Source organism: Mercenaria mercenaria, chromosome 10 (assembly GCF_021730395.1).
Source record: "Mercenaria mercenaria strain notata chromosome 10, MADL_Memer_1, whole genome shotgun sequence".
Taxonomy (NCBI): Eukaryota; Metazoa; Mollusca; class Bivalvia; order Venerida; family Veneridae; genus Mercenaria; species Mercenaria mercenaria.
The window spans coordinates 66,358,739-66,373,454 of record NC_069370.1 but is presented as its reverse complement, the minus strand read 5'-3'; the positions used below and the strand labels follow the sequence as shown (position 1 = coordinate 66,373,454).

At 33.9% G+C, this 14,716-nt stretch overlaps 2 protein-coding genes across 3 annotated transcripts in view; both read left to right on the top strand.

The window, feature by feature from the left end:
* The window catches only part of LOC123561377 (multiple epidermal growth factor-like domains protein 10), a 28,716-nt gene extending 28,104 nt beyond the window's left edge, over nucleotides 1-612 (top strand). Inside the window, exon 15 of the mRNA XM_053516961.1 lies at nucleotides 383-612. Coding sequence (XP_053372936.1) covers nucleotides 383-612 — 230 coding nt within the window. The remainder of the gene's footprint in view (nucleotides 1-382) is intronic.
* Nucleotides 613-1,666: 1,054 nt separating this feature from the next.
* Nucleotides 1,667-10,689, top strand: LOC128559963 (uncharacterized). 2 transcript variants are annotated; one of them, XM_053553247.1, is made up of 6 exons: nucleotides 1,667-1,936; nucleotides 2,929-3,051; nucleotides 3,706-3,781; nucleotides 4,940-5,014; nucleotides 7,039-7,119; nucleotides 9,449-10,689. In XM_053553247.1, exons 1-6 carry the CDS (start codon nucleotides 1,747-1,749, stop codon nucleotides 9,696-9,698), a joined length of 795 nt encoding a protein of 264 aa, XP_053409222.1. In that variant the 5' UTR covers nucleotides 1,667-1,746; the 3' UTR covers nucleotides 9,699-10,689. The 2 variants fall into 2 exon arrangements, with proteins under 2 accessions (XP_053409222.1, XP_053409223.1); XM_053553248.1 differs by lacking the exon at nucleotides 4,940-5,014.
* Nucleotides 10,690-14,716: the final 4,027 nt, after the last annotated feature.

Below are 14,716 nucleotides of genomic sequence, written 5' to 3'. Positions count from 1 at the left end.
TTCTTCTCTATGTTTAAAGTAAAATAGTTCTTTCTCGTGTTGAAATAAAAAACATGTAGTTCTTTCTCGTGTTGAAAGTAAATATTATTGCCTGTTTGAAAGAAAAAATTCTGCCTGTTTAAAAATTGAATAGTTCTTTCTATACATAAACTCAACACTTTTTTTTAACAAAAAAAAAACATTTTTCTTAAAGAATGTTTGAAATACTTATTTCCAGATTTTCTGGGGCTTAAAACCCGGAAATTATCAAAAAAAAACGTCAGCATGATAAACAATGGTAGTCTGCAAATCAACCCAAAAAAACTGCTGTTTAGATTACGTTGTATCCTTTTGGAGTTGACACATTATCCAGTAATAAATGCATGTCTGTATCATATTTCAGAAATAACAGCTGCCTCTGCTAGTGCAACTGCAACTACTCCGCTCAGAGGTAATTCTGTGACGTTCACTTGTACAACCACCCCCGCTACTGGCAACCAGCATTTGAGGTTCCTCGGGAGTACACAAGTGACACCATCCACAACACCCTACTACAAAAGGGAACAAGTCAGGCTGGGACCACACATTGAAGCAGGAAATAGCAGGCACGTGACCATAAAATTTATTACATGAGTGCAGTGTAAGTATAAAACCCTTCCACCTTACATACTGTCAACGTTAAAAGTCACACCCCCACTAGGGATATTAAAAAAAATTTTGGGTTTAATTTTTTGGGACTCATTTTTTTTCCTTTTTTGACTTTGGGCAGATGGGAAAACTTATTATCACGTTTCTGTCCCCCATAATACAAATTTCAAAACCTTTTAAAGGGGGGCAGTGGTCTTTGGTTTGGGGGTCAGCTCAGGGTTCAAGCCTACTGGGGGCACAACCATGACTTCTCAATGACACCCCATTTTTGGTTTTTCAGGAAGCAAACTCAAGAGTGGTTCAAATAAACTTGAAGCTTTCATCAAAATCATGCTATAATATATTAGTGATAACTAAACTAAAGTCAACACCATAGTGATATAAGAGGTTTATATGTGCATTATCATAATCATTAACCCTTTTTGTGCTTAATGATAATTACTTTTTTTGGACACTGAAATTATTTTTTTTACATTTACCTGCATTTCGTTGCTCTGGAAGATTTCAGTTTTTCCCAAAAACAAGTTTGAGCATCTTATCTTGAGTGTTCTTGATGACAATTTGACATAGACGACATATATAAATAATAATAGGTTCTCCACTTCTAAAATACTGTGAAATCATTAATAGTTGTGGGGAACTAATTTTCATGGATTTCATGAATGTATCAGTCTGCAAAATTCAGTCCCAAGAAACAAATAAAAATGCTATTCTTTGCATCTAAGAAAACTGGGTGTGTCTGCTAATTGAAAATACTGGAGAGCATGATAAACCTGTATTTTCTTTAGCCTGATGGCAGCAAAGGTTCTGCCTTTGTGACCCGAGTGCAGACCAAGATCAGCCTGCACATCCCTGCTTTGCAGGCTGCACCATTGGTTATTCAGTCAGTAAATTTTCAGTGAACACCCCTTTGAATAATAAGTGGTACGGCCTAAATGATTGATGGACTAGTCCATTTTAGCAATTTAGCAGGCAAAGAATTTCAATAACCTCAAAGGAACATCTGTTTTTCAGTATGTTTGATTTCTTACAGATTTACCTGAGGCAAGTGGGGGATCCTCAATAACAACAACAGGAAGTTTCGATGGAGATATTGCGATAATTAGGATAACATGTAGCATGAATGCGAACCCTGCCATTACAACTTACTATTTCTATGACAGTTCAGACAACCAACTTCAGAGTGGCAGCAGTAATACATACGTTGTCACTTCAAGTCTGGGGTATCAAACCTACAGTTGCAGGGCACAGAACAGTCGGGGACTGTCAGAGAAACAATTCCTCATTGTTGAGGAGGCAACAGATCCTCGTAAGATTTACACTTATACTCAATACTAACAAACCCTATTGTTCAAACACTTTTTACCCAATGACTAGTGAGGGGTTCAACTTATTTTCATAATATTTCCAAACTTCTGAAATATCCTCTTATTCATTAAGTGGTTCTCTAAGTGTCAGATGGGGCATATAGCTTTAACTTGGTTACAGATCATTTACTCACCATCTATTGAAGTACGTTAGTGTTCACTCAGCTACACTCTTTCACCACAAAAAAACTAGGTTCAATCATTTTTTCAAACAAATAATAAGGAATATTGGAAAGTATTACATATTTATTTTCATAATATTTCCCAATTGCTTAATTGACCCTCCTATTCATTAAATGTTCCAGTATGTGTCAAATGGCAGCATGTCAGTACATGCGATCAGCTGTTTAGACGTCATGCTGTTTAGACGGAGTAGAGGCTAGATATTTACATTTAGAAAATTTTTATATAAACAACACTGATATAAGAAAAGCAAATACAGATAGAACAAAGAAACACATCTTGGGTGGCTTCATGGTCTAATGCTTACACACTTGACTGCAAATCCAGAGGTCCAGAGTTCCAATACTTTTTCAGGCACTCGACATTTCTGAAATGCTCTTGAGTGTCTCCAACCAAGTAAAGAGGCCAGTACTGGTAGGAAGGACAGCTGGAAGGACAGCTTCATATGTATATGTGCTATACAACAGGCATCTTAAAGAACCATGCTGTCTATTTGTACAGAGCTTGGCTAAATTAGCCAGACATGTCTGTTTCTTTAAGATTTCTGTCTCGTGTTCTGGGTGCTTCCTCTTGCTCTGTCCCTCTGGTGAGATTGCTCCATGTCTGTGCTGGTAAAGGTTCAATTTTGTTCCCAGAGTGGCTTTCTTTGTATTTAAAAAAAAGCACCTATGAATGTGTTTAGCATGAAATTCTGGTAAATATATATGTTCTTTTCAATAGAGTTTTCTGACTTGGCATTTCTTTATTACAGCAAATATCGGAGCTGCAACCGAGAACACCGGTATTGGCACTGGAACTATTGCAGCTATTGTTCTTGGAATTATCTTCTTACTGTTGCTAATCATCATCATCATTGTCTGCTGCTGCAGCTACGGTAAATATAAACAGAGACATCGCACTGAAAGGATTTTCAGTATATACTGTAACATCATAATTAAATTTTGTGGTTTTACCAGTTTACAGAATAGACTCCTAACAATCAACAAAATTTCCCAATCCATAAATTTATGTACTGTCGGTACTGATAGGATAGTCATTTTCATGTCAATTATGTTAATTAAATGGCTACTTTCAGAACATAAAATGCTAACGGAAATAGAATAATTTTGATGAGCGTGGGAATTTAGAAATTAAGACCATGTATACTTACATTTAGCAGTGCATTTGACTAATTTATGAAATAATTCTTGCAAGCGTATATCACCACATGTGTTTATATTAGTTCCTAAACGCACTGGCATGTGAATGTTTATTGAAATGACTCTCGCTCTACATAATTTTCTTATGTGACTGTTGGTATATTATACTGTACTAATATGAATGCTTTCATTTATCATATGGTATATTGAACATGAAATAGTGGTATCATTTCTGAGAAATTAATGTCTGCATAACAGTGGCAGTCTGCAGGAATAGCAGACACGATATTTTTGCAAAAAATACCACTTATATGGTAGTTAAAATCCTATAGAGATACTGTTGATGAATAATCATGAAGACTTATCGAATGCCATTGTGTTTTATGCAGGTTGGTGTCGCAAAAAGGAAAAGGTCGAGCCACAGGTGATAGTTGAGAAGCCCATTGCCAAGCCATATATTCCAAGGTACTGTTATGTCTTTAATCCTAACTGACAATTTTCTCTCCTTCCAAGATATAACCAGGGTGTCTGTGATTTAAACTTTGAAGCACTGTGAGTGAGATAATAGATTCACCAAAATCTGGCTCCAAGGTTACAAAATTTTGTTGAAAAACCAGTCTAAGAAAGCTACCTTGCCATTGGTCAATTTTAAAACTGTGATCAGAAACAACCAATCAGATAATGAAGATTCCAGACTGGTTTTCAAACACTGTTTTGTAATCTGGAACCTTGGTTCTGACACATATTTCTTTTTGACTTACTACTAGATCAGTACTATTTAGAAGTTCTTTCTGTCAAACCTTGGATATCATACTATTAGATTATCCATAGGTAGTCTCTTAAACAGGTATTCAGGTACATTATTTTCAAATTATTTATTATTCTGTTTTATATATATTTGTTCAACACCATTTGAAACAAAACTCACAGGGTGATAGTAAGAACTTCTGGAGAAAAAAAAATGGTTTTGGTTTTATCATCATTTTGATGGGCATTTTCCTTTTGTATTTTTTCAGCTACATGTATTTCGGGCCACTAATTCTCTGCAATGTCATCAAACCTCATCCACATTCATGATTAAGTGCAATATATTAAATTTTAAGATATTTCTGGGACTTCGATTTATAAACACATATAACAGATTTAGTAAATGATTTGACATTTGTGAGATTTAGTCAGTTCTAGCAAAATATACAGGGACGCCATTTGGTTAAATAATCTTTGTTACATTACTGAGGTATTGATAACTCGTGTTTAAGTCAGCAAAAAGAAGATCACTATATACAGTGCATTAAGATTATTTGGATATGTTTAATAATTTACCTTGCTGGAATACCAGAATAAGATAGAATATTATAGGTTGTCATAAATTATTTGAAATGTCTATTAGCAAATATTACTGTAAGCCAAAATAAGAGCATACACTGCATGATCCAGTTTTTTGGTAAAATTATTCAAAATTTTACAGTGCCAAAATATCCAAAAGTTCAATAGGAATTCAGTTATTTGCCTTTGTCAAGAGGACTGACTCTGCATTAGTGTTAGTTACTAGTGTTATTTCCTATCCTTCTACTTACAGTCTTTCTTTCTCTAATCTGTTGTGCTCTAACATTTTACCTCTAGGACTATAGTATCAGCATCATCAACAGTTTCAAGAAAGGATGTCGGTGTAATGATGAATGGATATCGCGATGCATCGTAAGTTTTTCTGTTGTAGCTTGCCTAAATCCTTGCATATCTTGCAAGGCAATGCACAACACTTCATACATGGGACCATACAGGATTGAATCATGATTTTAAAGTCAACTATTCACAGAATAGGAAGAGATATTGCACTGACCAATCTGTCAATGTTGGTATCCTAATTTGGTTTCAGTTTGGACAGTACCACTGACTGAATAGCCAACAATGCAGATCTTGATCAGACTGCATGGATGTGCAGGCTGATTATGATCTACACTGGTCACAAAGGCAGACTCTGTCATGTCCAGCGTGCTAAAGGTTAAGTTCTTACACGCTTGTATCCCAGTACCCACTAGCAGGAATAGATTGAATGTGGTGACTTGATCTGTACTACACATGTTCTGTAACTCTGTTTTGCTTCTTTACAAAGTTACAGTCCTTGTTGTCTCAACAATTTTTGTTTAAGTTTTTGCATGTAAAATGACATCTCAGTAACCACTAGTGGGAATAGACTGAAACTTCTTACATACATATATCCCATAACAAGGCTTTTGAATAGTCCAGTATTGCTGTTCTCCAACAGCTTTTTATGATATGAGCCACACCATGAGAAAACCAACATAGTATGTTTGCGACCAGCATGGATCCAGACCAACATGTGCATCTGCAGTGGTTTCTCTAATTGCAACAGGCTTTGAAAGTGAACAGCATACATCCTGATCAGACTGCCCAGGCTGGTCTGGATCCATGCTGGTCGCAAATGCACTATATTGGTTTTCTCATAGCGCGGCTCAGTTATAAACATTGTTTCATGATTACACCAATTTTAAAATCTGCAACCAGTTAAGCTTCTGTGTTTTATTATTTCTTTAGATTTAGTGATATGTACTCAGTATCACATCTTCAGATCTATTGTCAGTACTTCTTTAGAAATTTAACAATTGTCTTGCAGTTTTCAGTAGCTACTGTTTGTTTATCTAATATATATATGAAGATTATGGTGAAAGTCTAAATTAGTTTGCCATGCATGGCTATATGGCTGTGTTTGGGGTGCTCTGTGCTTCCAGGATGTCTACCCTTACATTTTTTTTCAGATTTCTTTTCTTTAACTGAGAAAATATTTTCATTAGTTATTAACAGTAAATCAAAGGTGCAAACAGTGTGATTCAGTGAGCTTTATGCAATATTTATGACAAGTAACAGTGCTCTTTAAATGGTAGAAAAACACTTTTAATATGAAGAAAAGCTCATTAAATGTAAAAAAAAAACTCTTTAAATCATAAGAATAGTTCCTATAATGTGACAGAAAGCTGAAGAAAAGTGCATAAATTTTAATGCTCTTTTAATTGAGAAGAAAAGTTTTTTCAGTTGTGAAGAAAAACTTTTATGTGTGCAGAAAACCCACTAAATGTAAAGAAAAAACTCTTTAAATGTATAGAAAAACTCTTTAAATGTATAGAAAAACTCTCCTACCGCAAAAATTTGGGAGGGTGTGGGGAAGGATTTGTCCATATGCCTGTCTGTCCATACATCTGTTGGAATTTGTTTCATACATATCTCAACATTTCTCAAGAAGAATTTGACCCAGAGTCAAGAAATATTATAGGAATATTATTCAGCATGGAATTCTGTATTTTGTTTGGAATTCACTTAGCTAGATCAGAGTTATGGCTCTTGACTTAGTCAAAACTATGTACAAAAGACGTGTGTATCTAAAAAAGTATTTGACCAAAAGTCATGAGATTTTATAGGAATGTTGTCTAACACATGAAATTGTGTACCTAGGGTTTTGTTAGGATTAATCACCACCTTTACCTTAAGACACACCTGAAGGTAATATGAAATTTTTGTAAACAAGTAACATAATTATGACCATACAGTGACAGTATATGGGTGTGCCAGTGTCCTATGGACACATAGTTAGTTTCTTTTGATTTAGAACTTTCAGACTTGCAAAATTAATGAATCATTCCTGTTTGATTGCTTATCACTGATGTTAATATTTTGTTTTGTTTTGATAAATGTTTTATTTCTTACAGTGTGTCTACCGAATTTGAGGAACCCAGGTACACCACTCCAAGATACCACCTTAAACCAGCTAGTAACGGAGGACCAATCATGTACGTATTGTATTAATCTATTATTGCTCTGTATATGATAATATTATTACCTGCCTGGTTTGCTCATTATGTAGAGTTCAACACAATAAATCCACAGGATTTGAGTTTGATCATTGGCTGCATCTAATTCTCTCCCTGAAAATTTAATGAAAGACAATTTGTCTGAAAGCATTCATCCCACATCTTTAAATTATGTGGGGAAGTTGTCATAGTCATGTAATGACTTTTATTTTATACTTGCAGTTTTGTTTTGTTTTCCTTTTAATTGTTATTGCATACTTTTAAAGTCATAACTCTCTTAAATCATAAATCCCTGACAAGGGAGAGCTATCAACTGACAGCGCTAGCTGAAAAAGCAAATGGCATGCTTTCCTTTAAAATGTGCATATTCGATCTATATTGTGATGACTACACTAAACTTGTAGAATGTTCTGTGGGTTGATAGAGTTCATAGGAATTGAAATGTATTTAGCTGTATACAGCTTTCTTGAGGGAAACACATCTTGACTGTATATACGTGTAACATGATTGCAAGATTCTCTGTGTGAATGCAGATCTATGTGTGTACAACAGATTGCAAGATTGTCTGTGTGAATGCAGATCTATGTGTGTGTAACATGATTGCAAGATTTTCTGTGTAAATTCATATCTGTGTGTGTGCAACATGATTGCAAGATTCTCTGTGTGAATGCAGATCTATGTGTGTGTAACATGATTGCAAGATTTTCTGTGTAAATTCATATCTGTGTGTGTGCAACATGATTGCAAGATTCTCTGTGTGAATGCAGATCTATGTGTGTGCAACATGATTGCAAGATTCTCTGTGTGAATGCAGATCTATGTGTGTGTAACATGATTGCAAGATTCTCTGTGTGAATGCAGATCTATGTGTGTGTAACATGATTGCAAGATTCTCTGTGTGAATGCAGATCTATGTGTGTGTAACATGATTGCAAGATTCTCTGTGTGAATGCAGATCTATGTGTGTGTAACATGATTGCAAGATTTTCTGTGTAAATTCATATCTGTGTGTGTGCAACATGATTGCAAGATTCTCTTTGTGAATGTAGATCTATGTGTGTGTAACATGATTGCAAGATTCTCTTTGTGAATGTAGATCTATGTGTGTGCAACATGATTGCAAGATTCTCTTTGTGAATGTAGATCTATGTGTGTGTAACATGATTGCAAGATTTTCTTGTAAATTCATATCTATGTGTGTGCAACATGATTGCAAGATTCTCTGTGTGAATGCAGATCTATGTGTATGTAACATGGTTGCAAGATTCTCTGTGTAAGTGCAGATCTATGTATGTGTAACATGGTTGCAAGATTCTCTTGTGTAAGTGCAGGTCTATGTGTATGTAACATGGTTGCAAGATTCTCTGTGTAAGTGCAGATCTATGTGTATGTAACATGGTTGCAAGATTCTCTGTGTAAGTGCAGATCTATGTATGTGTAACATGATTGCAAGATTCTCTTGTGTAAGTGCAGGTCTATGTGTATGTAACATGGTTGCAAGATTCTCTGTGTGAATGCAGATCTATGTGTGTGGAACATGATTGCAAGATTCTCTGTGTGAATGCAGATCTATGTACGTGTAACATGATTGCAAGATTCTCTGTGTGAATGCAGATCTATGTATGTGTAACATGATTGCAAGATTCTCTTGTGTAAGTGCAGGTCTATGTGTATGTAACATGGTTGCAAGATTCTCTGTGTAAGTGCAGATCTATGTATGTGTAACATGGTTGCAAGATTCTCTGTGTAAGTGCAGATCTATGTATGTGTAACATGATTGCAAGATTCTCTTGTGTAAGTGCAGATTTATGTGTGTGTAACATAATTGCAAGATTCTCTTTGTTAATGCAGATCTATGTGTGTGTGACATGATTGTAAGATTCTCTGTGTAAATGCAGATCCTCTGTACTTATAACATGACTACAAGATTCTCTGTACAACTGTGACTGCATGTCAATGTACATGTAACATGGTTGCAAGGTTCTCTGTGTAATTGCAGATATATTTATGTGTAACATGTTTATAAGAATCTGAGTGTAAGTGCAGAACTGTATACCTGTAATATTATTGCAAAATTATGTGCCTAATTGCAGATCTACTTACATGACATTTTGTATGTGTAACAAGAATCTGAGTGTAAGTGCAGATCTATGTGTATGTAACATGATTACAACATTATCTGTGTAATTGCAGATCTGTGTATGAGTGACATTATTGTATTACTGTGTAAAATGATTGCTAGATTCTTTGTGTAATTGCAGATCTATGTATGTGTAATATGATTGGTAGATTCTTTGTGTAATTGCAGATCTATGTATGATGATGGTTATGAGCAGCCAAGAGCCCATCAGTTACCTGCCCTTGATACGCAGTATCTGTACACAGACACCAAGCCTAGGAAACACAAGAAGAAGCGTAGGCGTCGCCATGAAGATGTATCACCAAGACGACAACACTATGAACCGGAACCAGAACCAGATGTGAGATATGCAGAAGCTATGCCAGCTAGTGATGAAGATCTAGTTGTTGTACCTGGAAAACAAAACTATTTCGAATAGTGCTCCATTCTCACCTTGAAAACAATTGTGATATTTTTAGCTCATATTAACAAAATGCCCATCAGTTAAGGCTTTTGTTTTCGTTCTTTCTTTATATTTAAGTCTATCAATGATGTTTGTTAGTGTTGGATTAAGTAGATGAACAGAAGATGAGCATTGTCAGGTTCCTGTCATGATAAGAGGAGTATTCTCAAAATATCTCAGGTAGTCGGGGAAACTCTTCATGTATTGTTTTGAAAGATTTTTTGTATTTAAATCCCTGGTAAGTCCAAATAATAGGACATTTCAGGACAACTTTGATAACTTTTGACTGTCACTGTCCAGTCACATGACAACTATAAAATATCAGATCATATTTAAAAATAAGTCATCCTGATAAGCCAAAGTAAGCTAATACCTGGTGTGGTATATACTCCTATACCTTTATCAATAACTGCATTTTTCATGAAAGGGCAAAAATCTATACAATTCAAGTTTCTTATTCAGATTTATTAAGTTTTGCAATGTTATGCTTGTATTTAGATTTAAAATAATGCTGTTAATCAAAATTGCCTGTCACAATGTAGTTTGTATAGTTTTTTACATTGTGTAGATATTTTATCTTGTTCTGCTGAAGACTGACATTGTCCAGATTAACATTTAATTTACTAATTGCAGACTGATTTTGTCCAGTTTATTATATAATTATGATTAGTTGAAGATTGATATTGTCCAGTTTATCATTGTTAGTTGGAAACTGAAATTGTTGTGTTAGTCATGATTAATTGGAAACTGAAATTATCATGTTAGTCATGATTAATTGGAAACTGAAATTATCATGTTAGTCATGATTAATTGGAGACTGAAATTGTCATGTTAGTCATGATTAATTGGAAACTGAAATTATCATGTTAGTCATGATTAATTGGAGACTGAAATTGTCATGTTAGTCATGATTAATTGGAAACTGAAATTTCATGTTAGTCATGATTAATTGGAGACTGAAATTGTCATGTTGTCATGATAATTGAAACTGAAATTCCATGTTAGTCATGATTAATTGGAGTGAATTCATGTTAGTCATGATTAATTGGAGACTGAAATTATCATGTTAGTCATGATTAATTGGAGATTGAAATTGTTGTGTTAGTCATGATTAAATGAAGACTGATGTTGTCTGGTATACCATGATAAGTTTGAGACTGGTGTAGTTCAGTTTATCACAGTGAGTTGAAGACTGGTATTAATCAGTTTATTGTAACTAATTGGGGACTGACAGAGTTATTTGGAGAGAAGCCTTGTCCAGTTTATCATGATCAGTTTGAGACTGGCATTGTCCAATTCATCATGATTCTAGTGGTGTTGGATCTTAAAAAATGTAGTCAGAATGTATTAAATAATGCAATCAGACAAACATTTGAGCATAAACTTTTGACACAATTCAATCTTTCAATTTGTTTATTTTATAGAAAAGGCAATTTGGCAAAAATGATAGCTTGTTATTTGACTGTATATAGTTTAAAGTGAGCCAGTTTTTTTCTAAAATGACTGATATCTCAATTTTTGGCTATGAAATATGTTTGCCTGTTGGAATGTAGGGGCAGTATGCAAGTTACACACCTCCACCCCATGAATCTTGGAGACTAAAGTCCAGTTGATCATGATACCATGATTCGCTGAAATGTTCCACTGTACAAGAATAGACGGTGCTTGTTTTATGAACATTTAGTACATACTTTTTTCATTTGAATATAAGTTAGTATGAGCAAATGAAATAATATTTATTAGTTTTGTTTGTTTGATGAAAATTGTATTGTAACTTTGTCTTGAATTTTGATTTTCATGTGCAGCAATGCAAAACAGAAGATCTGTTTAAATAATGATATTGTTGAATTATTTGTATAGCTACACACCAAATAGTTGTGAGAAGTGATAGATGTTATGCATGCATGTTCCGCTCTTCTGGGGTCTTACATTTAATTGTTTGAAATACAGTCAAATCTGTCTACATAGACCAACCTATAAAATGAAAATTGTAGTATTTGTTTACAGACCTATGGTCTCATGTAACAGGTACTGTTTGTCAGCAAGCTTGAAGTATAGAATGGTGATCATTCCATATAGGTTACCACTATATAAGTATAGTCTTTCTTTAAAGTTGGACTGTAGCTCAGGTTTGACTGTACCTCAATTTAGTGTGTCATCACAGCACAATAACACATTTTTGACACATATCTTAATTTTTCAGGTATTTATACATTACTTTTGATGACTTTTAATTCTGATAAACAAATTCTATTGGAGTCGAGGGCCCACCCGCTTAGCTCAGTAGGTAGAGCATTGGTCTACGGATCGCGGGGTAGTGAGTTTGATACTCGGGCGGGTTGTATTTTCTTCATGACTATTTGATAAATGACATTGTGTCTGAAATCATTAGTCCTTCACCTCCGACTCAAGTGGGGAAGTTGGCCGTTACTTACAGAGAACAGGTTTGTACTGTACAGAATCCAGGAACTCTAGTTAGGTTAACTGCCTGCCGTTACATGACTGAAATACTGTTAAAAAGCGGCATTAAACCCTATTAAAACAAACAAACAAACAAACAGGAGTCGAGAATTTTAACTGCATTACTTTTAATTGTGCCTTCTATAAATATAGATACTGCATATATCTGTTTTATAGAAATATGACCAGTCTGTGATACACAAATGTATTGTAGAATATCTACATATTTTAGTGTCCCCATTGTCATTACGGATGTGGGTAAGTAACCCATTAGATTTTCTGATTTGATAACCTGTGTTTAATACATTCATGTGTTTCAAAGTTACTTTTGTGGGTTCATCATTCAACCTTACAAAATTTTGTTTGAAGTCCAGTCAAAGAATGAAAACTTTCCATAGGTCAATTTCAAAATTAAACTTACAAATAACCAATCAGATTTTAGACTGGTTTACAAACTTAATTTTATAACCTTTGACCTAAATGTCTCATTTGCATAATATGCAGGCTAGTATCTCAACCTGGATATTCATAGGTACTGTGTTTGTTTCATTTATGTATTACTTGTAGCACACAGTAATGTGTTACATTTTTATAGATTTACACTTGTATTTATATTTTCTTGTTACTTTGTTATACATGTATTTAGAGTTTGTGATAGATATTACAGTTTCACTCCGTCCCTTTTTGACTTTCTGTTATGTTTTCAGGGTAACGAAACAGTTTTATCTGATATTTATTAGCTATTTATTAGAAGAAATACTCTTATTTTTGTCCGTCCATGATAACGTCTCAGATTAAGTAATATTAAATTTCTTTCATTTTAATTACATGTATATGAATGAATGCAGGTGTTTTCAAAAACTATGATAAATAGTGTTGTAAGGGCAGTAGCGCAACATTTTCTGCATGAATATTTGCAGAGCTGTGCAATGCCAAACAAGTGATGTGTTTTTCCTTAAATAAACCTTATCACTTGGAAAATGAAAATAACCTACTGGTACCATAAGATGTTTTTGCAAGGTCATTTTCTTAACAGCTTTCTAACCCAAGTGTATATGTTATACTTACAGCAAAGTTTGGTAGGGTCATTAATTTTAAAATTCTTTCCATTAAAAATAACAACTCCAAAACAAAAAACTGTTTAAATTTACATTTTTATTCAGTCCATAGGCTGTTGTCTTGAGAGGGGGCCCTCTCTACTTGGAAACTAAAGAGCATATGATCCTAAAGAATTGGCAAAACAATATTTCTGGAAAGGTAGAAAATATTTCATGTATGCAGTATTTGACCAAAAAATACAGATTTAATTCTTAAACTCTTATTATTTGAATGTGTAAAAATTGTTGTAATAAAAAATACAGTTTTTACAATTCTTAATTGAATGACATTTTGTACAAAGTAAGATATAGATGCATTTATGCCTCTTAAATACAAAATGCATTTTGTATACATTATTGTTATGTGAAATCATTTCTAATCAGTGCTGTGTTATTTATACCTAGAATGTTCAAGTGCTGGTGCTTCTCACTGCATACTAGTTTTTGTGTCATGTGTTTTTCATAAGAAATCCTTTGTGAAATAAATGTGATTACTATTGTATACTATATACCCTGCTAAATTTCTATAATGAACTTGTCCATCTTCCAGTTTGGACAGTACCAATACTGTTAAAAGGGGTGCATACCAAAAAGATACTGACTGAATAGTGAACAGTGCAGATCATGATCAGACTGCATGAATGTGCTGGCTGATCATGATCTACACTGGTCGCAAAGGCAGAATCAATCGTGTCCACCATGATAAGGGTTAAAAAGTACGTAGGGTATAATACAGTTTGCAGTGGGATTTATATTTAAATTCAAGCAAATAGGTTAAAAATGGGATATTGACATTTAAAGGAAAAGACAACATAAAAAAAAGTCTGAGACATTTTGTCTAGCCAAATTAAGTTGAACATGTATATTTTGTGCATAAATTAATTATACATATGCTCATACAAGTTCTACTGTGAGTGAAATAGGTAAAAGGTATCATTTTATATAATTACAACAAGGGCTTGCTGCAAATGAAGAATAATTGTTATAAAAGGATTTACTAGTTCCTTTATAACTTAATTAATTACATAAATATATTATTTTGTTAACAGAGAAGATCATATTTTATAAATCTGCAGACATCTTTTAGAAATTTAGGTAAATTTTGTTTTTAACCTATGTCTGTGTATGAATGGGAGTGGTTGGGCATTGCTGTTGTAATTGTTTGTGGAACTATGCTGGTTCTCTAGAAATTCTGGTTCTCAATACATAAAATATTCTGGTTCCTATTTTATCAGACTTTGACCAAGCTAGTTTCCTGAAACTGGAATAGTTTGTGAATTCATACAAGTTTTATGTAATATTACCACAAGTTAATAAATATGCATTCATTAATTTGTAAAGATTGTAACAGAAATGCCCATCTACCTTCTAATAAGAGGAAGTATTTAAGTGTTTTATTGCTGTTCATTGTTAAATATTTAGGGTATTTAAGAGCTT